The sequence below is a fragment of the Pungitius pungitius genome, chromosome 19 (assembly GCF_949316345.1).
Source record: "Pungitius pungitius chromosome 19, fPunPun2.1, whole genome shotgun sequence".
NCBI classification, from domain to species: Eukaryota; Metazoa; Chordata; class Actinopteri; order Perciformes; family Gasterosteidae; genus Pungitius; species Pungitius pungitius.
In genome coordinates, this window is record NC_084918.1 from 3,286,307 (window position 1) to 3,298,705 (window position 12,399).

The window sequence follows — 12,399 nt, forward strand, 5'->3', positions numbered from 1 at the left end:
TTCTTGCATAATTACACTAATTTGCCTGCACTTGTAAACTGAAAGCTTAATTAGGCAACACACACGTAGTGGTGTGTGATGATTTGGGATAAGAATCAGTCCCCTGCAGCTGTGTTCTAAACATCACGTGTCAGAAAAGATGGCTAATAAATCATTCATAGACCCCAGCATTGACACAACTAAACGATTTGTTTCTATTCACAAAAAAAGAAGAAAAAAAAAAAGCCCGGGGCCGTATGGTGAAATATTCACTTCCCTTTAAAAGGTTAGGGGGGAACATGGCAATACGATTTGGCTAAAGTGTCGCATAACGACAGAAATGATGACGCTGACTGTTACAATAGCATCACCATAATAGAAACATTGTTATTATTGTTATTATTATCCGGCGTGCAGACACACTGCAGCTCGTCAGAGAACACCGGCGAGGCCCGCAGCGCCGCCGCCTTATTAGCCGTTTGTCATTAAATTACACCCGGGCACACAGGGACGAATCCATATTAATGAGAGGCCTGGCATAACCGGCTCCACGTGAGCTGAGAGGAAGATTTTTTTTTATTATTTGAGACGCAAACGACTCATGGAACTTTGCAGACTCATGCAACTTTGGGTACATATACTTATATACAACAACACGACTAAATCCTATGAAATCAGTGTCAGTGACGATGGACAAATCATGATTTTAGGTTTAAAAGCCTATATGGAGATTCAACAACTCTTTCACTGGTCGCCATTTGCACATGACAAGTTTGCATCTATGAAACTACTACTTTTGTGAAAAAGGATTGATGGGGCTAACCAAATGTAAATTTCCCACCAAAGATTTGGCCGAGATCTAAAGAGAAACAATGGATAAAAAGCTCTGTGAACAAGTTGCATCGTCTTCTTGAATGTCTCCTGAGTTTCGGGCCAATCACTCTCACTTTCCGGAGAAAAGAAACCAAACACACTGAACACGCAGCCGGATATTCTCCCTTACAAACGATGCCAGCCGCTTGTTCAGTCGCGTAAATAAGAGCAGAGCATCAAAGCAGTGGACGAAACAGACGTGGAGATGAAAGAACCCCAGGACGAACCCGCTAAAGACACACGGGCGCTGACTTTTCAGTCAACGGCCTTTGATCTGCGCCTCGTTTTGCGGCGGGACGAGTGGACCCGGGTGACCGCGCGCCTCACGGGCTTGGAACCCCTCCAGGGAAAAGCACTCCTCGTGTTACCCGCCGGGTTCTCGCTTACACCACTACAGCCGGCGTGTCCGCTTTCAACCCCCCCCCCGAAAAACGAGTCCGGACAACGAGACCAACGCGGGTAAATGAGGGCAGCGGAGGTTTGTTGTTTAATAATGATGGTGCGATGATACCAAAGCAGCAGTTCACGCTACGCAGTAATTCAGTGGTATGTTCTTTTTCATAATGAGACATGAGATACATCTTCAAAGGTTTCAGTAACCACTGGGCTTAAATCCCGCCTGCAAATCAGGTATTTATTTCCTAATAGAGAGCAAGAGTCGCTCCAGCTTTGAAGCGGCTTTGAGCTCTCCGGCAGCAGAATTAGGCCGTGGCACATGAAAGCTCTCCGGGCCGCGTCCGCCATTATGAAAAAAAAAGGAGCTACACTGCAGAGGCGAAGCCAAAAGCTCGCCCAATGAGCCCAAGGAGAGGCTAACAAAGTAAAACAGGATGCAATTTGTGTTCTGTCTTCTGTTCATGATGAGCGGCCTGCAGGCAGTGCAGCGCAGAGAAGAGGCTGAAAAATCACTTTTAGTAACCATGGTAAAAAAAACAACAACAACATGTGCATCTCCTTCAGAGCGCGCGTACACACACACACACACACACTAAACTGTCAGGCATTTTCAGCCTCAGGATTAGCCACCAGATTTGGTCTGCTGGCTGCAGAGGACAGTCTGTAAAATGGAGGAAACCAAAGAGGAAACAGGAAGTAAACAATGTAGCAACACAGGAAAAAAAAGCTCTTAAAGCTTACCAAATTAGTATTTTAACTTGAATGAGATCTAAACAAACGAGACAGAACTAACGGACCGCGAGTGCTTTGCTCTCCTTCAGTAATGCATCTTAGATCGTACTTGATATGTGGGGAAAGTAATAGCGATGCCTCCTTGAAGGTCAGGAGGAAGGACACGATGAAAAGAGAGAGAAACACAAGCTGGAGAGGTGAAAACTATCCACTGGGTTATCATCACGCTGCTGATGCAAAGCTGAGCTTAGATTACAGAAATATGGACACTCGGTGCCAGCGCCGCTCCGACACCGGAACCAGGAGGAACATTCGTGGGAAGAGATTTGTTTTTACAGTCTGAATAATTTCAAAATAAAGGCCCTTTTTTGTGTGTTTTACTTTATCCGGGTGTTTCCTCGTCGACCCTCCCCTTGGGTTTGCTGAGCAAGGTCTCTGCCGCCATCTATCAAAGCAGTCAAAAGGCAAGAAACCCTGCATCCCCCACCACGTTGGATCCCACAAACACCCCCCCTCTCCCCCCCCCCCCCCCCCCACCCTTTGAGGTTGAGCCCCATTACACGTTTGTCTGGAAGGTGACATTTGAGACGGTGCCGACAGAGAGCTTTTTTTGAATCGACTGTTTGTCCTCTTCATGAGAGGTTAGGAATGGCCGCCGGGTGTAAGCCCCACCCCTTCACCCCCAACACATCCAGGTCGCTGGCGTGCGTCTAAATCCCCCCCCCCCCCCACCCTCCCCTGCCCCGGGTGGCCCTGTAAGTCAAACCTCCCCCGACTGCCCGCTGTGGCTAAATCGGTTCCGTAATCCCCGCCGGGCTGCGTACGCCTGGTCGAGGCGCGCCGCGCGTGACGTAGAGCCGGACCTTTAATCTGCGCTCATCGCCGGCGCGGGGTCAGCCGCGGTGAGCGCCGCTTAAGGCCTCAGTCAAATGCGTGGCCCGTGGCGAACGTATATAGTGGCGTTTCCATGCAAATGCACGATACGCGTTCCTAACCTCCAGCACCAGCCACAGCTGGTCCCCGCATTTCACGTCCTTCTTGTAGTACATCCCGAAGAACTTCACCACATTGGCGTGGTCGGACAGAGCTTTGAGGATGTTGTACTCGGCTTCGATCTCCTCATCGATATCCTGCAAAAAAAAACAAGGACGGAGATCAGTTGAGTCGAAGAGCGTTTTTTTACCCGCCTCCCCCCTCCCCCACGTTACCGACCGTCTTTGCATTTTGTGACGCTTCATGCTGGAAGATACCAGAGGAACAACAACAGAGGCAAACAATCATAACTGGAGCAAAGTCTGGTGTTAAATGGGAACAGAAATCATTGTATTGCCTCTTTTCACCTGGTGATATGACGCTACGCTACGCTAAGCTAAGCTAAGCTAAGCTTAGCTAACCCGTCCCTTGGATCCAGCCTCACGTTTACCAAGTAACAACAGAGGTATCGATCTTCTCGTCTGACTCCAGCCCATCGGCCCTTGCTCTCTCTGTGGGACACTTAATGAAGTCTTCATTAGCCGCTCTCGAATTTACATCGCGGTGAAAAGGGCAAATCTAGGACATTGTAATAACGGCAATTATGGGATACCCTATTAAAACGTAACAGTTAATGAAGCAGTTTCATACAGCGATGTCGAGATTTCCATCGGTCGACTTGGTTGTAGTTAAAATAACACGACTCAACGGACGCATCCGCAGTGGCCACAGGTACGGCTGAGTTATAAGAAGTCGAACCAAAGTAAAGACCCCGTCTCATTTGTCTCCCTGACACTACAACAGTACACAACAAAAAGGACGTGTTTAGAGGAAAAGCAGTGTGGTTTTCCCCGGTGATTGGAACAATGTTAACGATGGCGCTCACAGGCTACTGGTCTGTGCGTAATCATTTCTCAATTAGTTTAGAGAAAGAAACAAATTCACAATAATGGGACCTGTATAAGCATGAAGGCTGAATCTAATGGAGAACGGGAGCTCATTAAGAGCTGCTAAATAAACCATGAAGTTCACTGTACCGGCGGCGTTACAACGACATCATAACATGAGATCAACGATGGCCATTCAGTCAAAGGCAGAGCAGCAGTGTGGTAAAAGCGATGATGATATAGTACATATAATTCACACACACACACTAAAGAAAATATATAGCATTATTAAACCAAAGATGTGAGGGGAGTCGGATCTGAATGAATGCGACAGTGGAGGTGGGACTCACGTGGATGGGGTCCAGTATCTTCACGGCCGCTTTGCTGCCGTCGAGCTTGTTGAGCACCTTGTAGACTTTTCCGTAGGTCCCTTTGCCGATGGTCTCGATGATGTCCCAGGCCTCGGTGGGATCCGGGAAGTTGTCGAAGACAATGGATTTCCCCGGTTGTGGAAACATCTTGAGGAGAGATCTCCTGTGGGAGAGGAAGCGCACGGCTCACCGTTAGATGGTGGATGGAGAGAGGTGAGGAACCTGCAGTGGGCTCGTTGGTCCACAGAAGCCACCAAGGACACCAAGGGAAAAGCAAACACCTATTACATTTCGGTCTATTCAAAATGCATGTTCCATTCCAGGAAAAGTGTTGAAATCCTTTCAATTCCAGTTGAGCAGAGATTCAATTTCATTTGGACCATTGTAACCTTTCATCTCAAAATGGTAAATAACCAACACAACGGTATTAACACACGGTCATTAGATGCAATAAGAGCCCTGCTAAATCCTGCACAAACGCACTGTTCCTGAACCCTTCTAGGTAAAGAAAGCCTGTTGCTTCTCATCAGAAACTGGATCCACAGAAAACCGTGAAGCCGTCATAAAAGTACACGGAAAACCAACTTACATTGTCCTCTAAATAAGAACATAATAATCCATTTGTGCAATAGGGTTTGCACGGAGGCATTGGTGGTCCGGCCCGGGGGCCGACTGCGTGCAAACGGAAGAGGCGGAGCTAACGCGAGCTAATCTCACTAGCAACCCCCCCACCCCCTCACAAACCTGCCCTCCCCTCCGTAGTTGCCATTGGAAACCATCTCTAAGTGGTAGAAGATACGATGGGATTAGCAGGAATTAGCCACTGCCGCAGCGTGAGCCGTTCCCCATATAGACGCCCATTCATGCACAGAGGAAAGCTGGTTAGAGGGGGCCTAAGCGCACAGCGGGTCCATTTGTCATCAGCCCTCACTGTACTTATGTCCAGAGTTGTTTTATCCCAACTAGCCGTGACTAACACGACGGTGTGAATCAGTCCGATCGAGTTGCTGTGAACAAACCACCGCGAGTGCGAAACGTAAAACCGGCTCACACACACACACACACACACACTAGGATGCAGGGCCATTAGACTGGCGTCCATGGGCATCCATGTGTAGGTAATCGCACTCATGTTCGGGCCCTTAACTTAATACATGGCTGCCTCTATATGTGAGGACACGTGAGACCGGGGGGGAGGGCGAAACCTAAGGACTCACGGCGGACACCTCCAGCGCGGCGGGGCAGCTAGGAAAATGTCCCCTCGGAGGAAAGGAGCGGCGGCTTGGCTGTCACTTCTAGTTAGTGGTCAGGGGGTGTCCTCAAACACCTCACCGGGGCCGATGCCTGTGTTTATGCAGCTTTGCAAGGGAAATTTTGGTTTCTCGATGAATCCCATTGTGTGCATTGAAAGCCAAGGATAAAGGTGAATTAAAACGATTCCAAGTTCGAAAAGCCTCCCCGAGGGGAGAGAAGATCGATTTTGTCCTCAGGTGACACCGGCGTGTGGGTTAAAGTTTCCTCTCCGTGCCGTTGGGAGCACAGAGAAAAAATACTTTCACTCCACAGCCGAGGTGCACGTTGCTGTTAAAGGAGGCACACAGATAAAGATCCTAAAACACGGGTCTTGGTTTTCGCTGTTTGGAAACATTTTTTAAAAAAGAGGTAATTACAGGATTTCTACAACATTCATCGGTAGAAACAGGTTTCAGATTTATTTTCACCAATAGACCACAGCAGGCTTTTTACGTCCTTTCAACTATTAATAAAGCTTACACTCAACACAAACATAACTTTCTGTACAGATTATTATTAATATTCTTAGATTCATAATCACTGACCTTTGATGGATGATATTAAGGAGGGAGAAAAAAGTAAAAACAGTGACACATAGATGGTCCTAGTGAAGAATAGATTTAGACAAATGCAAACACACACACACACACACACGCACAGGTAAACACAGACACACACACACACACACGCAGAGTTGTGATGTGCTGAGCTCCTCCCAACGTTTGCAAATAATAGATTCAAATGAGCTGCCTGCAGGGTGCTTTAAGGAAGCCAGTAAAACAATTCCAGCCAAACAAATACTTACACACACGTTTTTAGCCACAAGTAGCCCATACAAGGGCCGGAAGTCATCGCCGTACTTACTCTGCGTGCATTTACATGCTTGCCGTGTCAGTGGTGATTGCAGCTCCTCCGCTACGCATGAAACATCCACAATGAGCAACGCAATAACGCTAAGTCAAAGGGCTCAAGTAATTAGTTTAATATATATTAAAAAAAATTTACACGAACGACGTCCAGCCGATGAGCCCGAGCAGTGTCATGAATTATCCTGCGGATCACAACGGGCGCGTGGCGGCGAGTCAGGTTCAACAGGCCGGGACGTTTAGCGGTGTCCCATTACGAGGGCCCGCCCGGGGGGGGGGAGCCGCTACTGGGAAGAGCTGGAGCGTCTGGTGGTAATCGTAAATCATATATACAACAATATCTGATTGTTGAAGCAAATATTTCACAAAGGAAATGTAATATTACTAACAAACGGACATGATGATCTCGTCAGTTTAGCTTGCTAACGTGGAAGCTGTTAGCAAGGTAACCACTATATCTACAACCGGTTAGCTTGCTAACGTGGAAGCTGTTAGCAAGGTAACCCCTATATCTACAACCGGTTAGCTTGCTAACGTGGAAGCTGTTAGCAAGGTAACCACTATATCTACAACCGGTTAGCTTGCTAACGCTGTTAGCAAGGTAACTAAGTCATTATATCCACAACCGGTTAGCTTGCTACTTAGCAAGGTAACCACTATATCCCCAACCGGTTAGCTTGCTAACGTGGAAGAATTGTTAGCAAGCTAACCAGTAGCTAACTAACTGATTAGCATTATGTCCTCACCTGCCAGCCATACCAACGATAATAGTGTCGTGTAATGTGGAAAGACTTGTCTGAAATGAATAATATCTAAAATAATACAATGTTAAAATGTGCCTCGTCGAATTCTTTGACAACCTCTCCATGTTGTGGAAAAGTGAGATTTCATGCAGCTACGACTTCCTCATCAAATTATTGATTCTGCTCAAACTGTCAGACACTAATTGCTTAAGCGGTGAAGCTGTTAATTTTTCCTACAGAGAAACAGATGGCAAAGTGATTGTTTCCCCCCCAAATACTGCGTGAGAGCGAGAGAGGAAAATCCAATGTCATCCAACAAAGCATATTAGATTGTTGTTTCACAACTCAACCAGCTTTTTAATTCCATTTCCAGTAATAACAACACTGGCAATAACCCATCTGAAGGTACTTGATTTCAAATAAAAAGGTACATTTGGTAAAAGCCCAGCTTAACATCACAGATGTGCAATTATTATTACAAGATACGCCTGATTCGTCTCAGGTGTTGAACCAAACATTACTTTATGCTCTGTGGGGATTCAAGAGGGCAAGAAAGTCGGGTCCCTTCTACTGATATCCAATCCAACTTCAGTCCAGTGGGTCAGTCTGTTGAAGTCACCTTTCAAGCTTATGTCATTTTCTGGAACATGACCCCAACTTACACGAAAGCACAGCAGTTTGAACTCTTTCGGAGGCCTCTATAGCTGAAATATTAATGGCAGCAGCTCCTGCTGTGCCTTTTACCTTTGGACAGTGACTGGAGGGCAAATAACAGGAGGTTATTTTATTGTATTGGTTTGTTTAATTTATCTTTTTCTGAATGAACTCGTGATCTTTCCAACTGGTTCAAACATCTTGAACATGAACATCAGAAGGTCTTTGTTGACCTCAAAATTGTAACAAGATGTTTCTAATATCTTAAAACGACAATGAAAGATGACTTGTGAGAGCAGAAGGTTCATCATAATAGCAGGAGTCACAGAGGAGAGATATATTTATTTTCACTGAAAAGAAGTAGAGGAAATGAGAAAAAGAAGAGGACGACACCCCAGAAATGTTTCATTTTAAAAAATAGGAACTGCAATAGGGGCTTTGACCGTGTCATTAAGCCTCATCAATCAGCCGGCTCTAGGGCCCCTGGGGGTCCAATAATAAATCTTGTGGCCGGTGATGTCTCTGTCAACAACGAAACCCCCACCTCGCGCTCCGTCTGGGTGGGACCCCGCGTGACTGGAGTGGGGCTCCCTCGAGCCCGTCCTCCAGGTTTGGGCTGTAAACCAACCTCATTTCCTGCTCCGCTGCTTCACAAATGGCTTCGAACAGGGAGGCACTGATGGCCATAATAGTGGTGTGATTATTGCGGGCAAAGATCCAGCCCGGTGTGCAGTCTGGACACACCTACCAAAACCAAATTTTATCTTTTTGTTTTTCTCATGATCTATGACCAACAGCAGGGTAAAATGTTTCCCTCCCCTCCCGTATCCAGCGAGATGTCTCAACATCTCCAGAGTGGATATTTTCTGCAGACATCCATGGTTCCCAGACTTAATACCAGAAACGGTCCCAAAAGCCATTGGATGGGCTTTCTCAAAACGTTCAGTAAAGACACAGTGGAAAATATTTAGTTATTGTAATGGAAATGATGATGCAGTAAAGCTAAAAGTTTAATATCAGGCTTATGCAATAACTTCCAGACGAGTTCACTGTCTTTCCAAAAGTCTGCCTTCTTCTTCGCCACTCATGCAATGAAATATTGGATGAGAACCCGCGTGACAAATGTGTGAGGTGTTACGTAAGCATTTAATAGGCTTAATATTCTGACAGGTAACCCGCTGATCAGCCGCTAGTCTCAACACCGCGACGCATGATTCTCTCTGACTGACGCCGCCGCCATGAGACATCTCATCGTATGAATCACATTAGATGGCTGCGTGATCGAACAAGCCTCTGCACAATCCTTCTGCTTTGATGTGCTTATTTTAGTCTTCTCATTTCATGCGCGTGAATAATATAATTTGAACCAAATTAAGCTACAGAATAATATCTATTCCCAATAATTATATTCCTGATAAAATGTGTTCACCAATAACTATGATGTAAATCCGAAAAATAGATAAACAAACACGCCTTTTGGTCTTTCAAACGCACAAAAACGCGGCATCTCTGCACGACTTGAGTGTTCAGATCTACTGGCAGACATTAAACACAACACCTAAAGACATACATAGGTGTAAAAATGAGCTTTACAAAGATGGAATGAACAAAGTGTCTTACCTGAAAGTAAAGTAGCGGCTTTGAGACTCACTCCGCCGACCAACCTTTAAATGAAATGTGTTAGGATTCAGAACCGTGTAAAGTGGCCAAAGGACAATTATGTTGTTGAGAATTAAGTGGCACTGGAATGACAAGTGTCTTCTAGCCCACTCACTGAACTCTGCCTGCATTGTTATTGTGAGCCTCCCTGCATTGTGACATCAACCGAGAAAGGGAGCCTTCTTGGCAGAAGGAAGAAAATCGACAGCCGTTTACATTGAGAATCCATTGTTCTTGGTAAAAGGCGACTTCGCATTCACCACAACGAAGAAAGAAGAAGGTTTTGGAGCCGCTCTGCTCAGCTGACAGCGATTTTGCTGCAGCAGTACGTGAAGGTTGATTGATTGATTGATTGATTGATTGATTAACACGGTCGCTCCCTTGGTGTGTGTGTGTGTGTGTGTCTGCACATGTGGGAATCGGTCTCAGCCTTGAATGGTCCTTCCCCCGACTGGACCTCGCTCCGTCCTGCCCCCGCCATTACAAAACGTTTGAGTCCAGCCTGCATGACATCAATGAGGTTTCATGTTGCCGTGGACACAAAAAGAGAAACACAACCCTTGACCGAGAACGCCTTTCCCCCGTCCGCTCCCCGTTCGCACAATGCCGCTTAAACACATCGCACAAACACCCCCCCCCTCCCTCCCCCTTTCCCCACTAATCAAACGGTCATAATGGCGCTGTGTCGGATGCAATCAGGCGAAATCAGAGATCACTTGAAGGAGATGTAAGGAGGGACTGTTGACGCCTCTGTGATGCAGATCAGCGGACGGCGCGTCGAGTGAATGACGCTCCCGATGGGGCCTTTGTGGCCGCGGGTACGTGGCGTGAATGCCGGCGAGGACCGGCAGCCGTTGTGGCGATCCACCGGGCCGTGACTTTCCCAGCTGTGGCGAAGAGCGCATCATGGGCCACTCAAACGGTCGATAGAAGGTGATGTGATATCGTTGGCTCCATTTGATTTCATTATTTCTTTGACCTGACAACCTTGATCATTGCGGCGTTCGAAAGCGTTTCACCTCGTCTGCTGCTGATTTTCTTTGTTTTTGAGTCACGTGACGGCTAGGAGGCGTTCAAAAAAGGGGAAATCGGAGGAGAAAAAGATGAATGTTGGCAGAGATTCATTCATTTTGATGCAACGGAGAGGAAGACAAGCTTGACACAGCTAATCGAACTGCGGGAGCAGCAGCGCGTGAGCCTCGGGCCGATGTATTTGATGCATTTAGGGCCGCCTTTGATATGCAACATTTGAACTCACGTGTAGACGTCTGCGATCTTAACGCAGGGCTTTAATCTCAACCCTCTGCAGCGGTAAATGTCACTCGTCCAGTGACATTCAATCTGTGATTTGGGGTCCACAAATGTATGAGATCACACACTACAGCAACTGTGTTTAGATCGAAGCCTTGTGTTTCGAGCTACATGCTGACATGCTGCACGTGCATCCGCTGCACTGTTTACCACGTTCACCATCTCTGTTTAACGTTGGCTAATAACTCATAACAGTAACAGTGGCCCCGTCCTGTTCACGTGAGGGAAACAGTGAATGTGCGATTTGTCACACCTTTGCAGGCATGAGCAAGAGGGTCAAAGTTCAAGGTGCCACGTTATAAGGTTTGTCCCATCTGGATGCAACCTGCATTCAACAGTGCATACTTAGTCAAAGAGTCAAAGCGGCATGATGCAACCGTCAATCATTTGATAATTTACAGGCGTGGGCTTTTCCTTCTGTGAAGAGTCTGTCTGCTGTTATTCACGTGTGTGGCATACTTTAGGGTCATCTATGCAATAGATGTTGTTGAGACATTTTGACCCAGAAACGTCAAACGTCAACCTCAACACGGTGTGAGATATCTGACGTCTCCTCGGGGAACCACGAGCGTGTCAGTGAAAACGATATTTCCCCCAGAACCAAAAGGAGCCCGAACACCGACCGCGTTGAGATAAAAAAGTCCTCCTGCGCAGGTAATTCATTAAGTGCACGAAACGCAACACAAAGAGCTTCTTTTTTGCCGGCCCACATGAGTGCAATCAGCGGGGCACCTGACCCGATGCCGAGCCGCCCCGCCGGTGACTCATCATGCCAGTTGTGTAACTGGCTGACGCACGCGGGCCCCCTGTGGCTCTTCGGCGCTCATTCCTCTGGTCGTGTGCGTCGGGCGGTGCGGACGTCCCTCTGTCCCGGGCATTCTGTGAGCGAGGGGTTGCACGGGGACAACAATTCGGACCCGGCGGTGTGTGCGACAAACATCCGGTAACACAACAGAGGTCGAGTGGAGGAGAACACGCGGAGAAGGCTCAGCCCTGAGCCGGCACAATGCCTCCTCCACGAGTTTTGGACAAAATAAAAGAAATACAAGCAGAATAGACCTCAGATCATGTGTGTGTGTGTGTGTGTGTGTGTGTGTGTGTGTGTGCAATCACCATTGTTTTCCAGAGCACATCATTCTCTCTCAGCAGGGACTTCATCACCACTATCGGGGCGGACAGGGAGAGCTTTTCCCCTCCCATCTGTCAGTGTTTCCAGATAATATGACGGCCCCGATCGGCGGTTAATGGCCGGTTGCTTTCGAGTCATTTCACTCGGTGTTGGAAAAAAACGGCAACAATGTTCTACCTTTAGTAGTGTCACGTAAGAGGCGCATTGGGTTTCGTCATCTGATCATCAAGGTGTTTACAATCTTGGGGCGCCAAAGACGAGCGTCTACATCCAAGGTCGACTACCAGCACCTGGGCTTTGCCCAGATGACCCTGTTGGAGAGAGAGAGAGAGAAACCACAGAACTGTGACAGAACCATCGGAGCCGCACAGCCGCCTCATGCTGAGACACGCCGAGCCTCTCAGGACCCGAGCTGTGTGTCCGGATCCTTCGAAGCCGTCAAGATGATTTTTTTCCTTCTTTTTTTTTTTTTTTTCTGTGCCAAAGATTTGTCCTGCGTCACCGGGCGGATAACCAACGGGATTTGAGGGTGGG

General features: G+C 47.3%; 1 protein-coding gene across 1 annotated transcript in view; it reads right to left on the minus strand.

Annotated features, from left to right (window-relative positions):
• The window catches only part of myo3a (myosin IIIA), a 35,681-nt gene extending 23,489 nt beyond the window's left edge, over positions 1-12,192 (minus strand). Inside the window, exons 1-3 of the mRNA XM_062559267.1 lie at positions 11,850-12,192; positions 4,190-4,373; positions 2,976-3,110 (exon numbers count right to left, since the gene is read on the minus strand). Of these exons, the coding sequence (XP_062415251.1) occupies positions 2,976-3,110; positions 4,190-4,373; positions 11,850-11,872 (342 nt within the window). The 5' untranslated portion in view covers positions 11,873-12,192. The remainder of the gene's footprint in view (positions 1-2,975; positions 3,111-4,189; positions 4,374-11,849) is intronic.
• Positions 12,193-12,399: the final 207 nt, after the last annotated feature.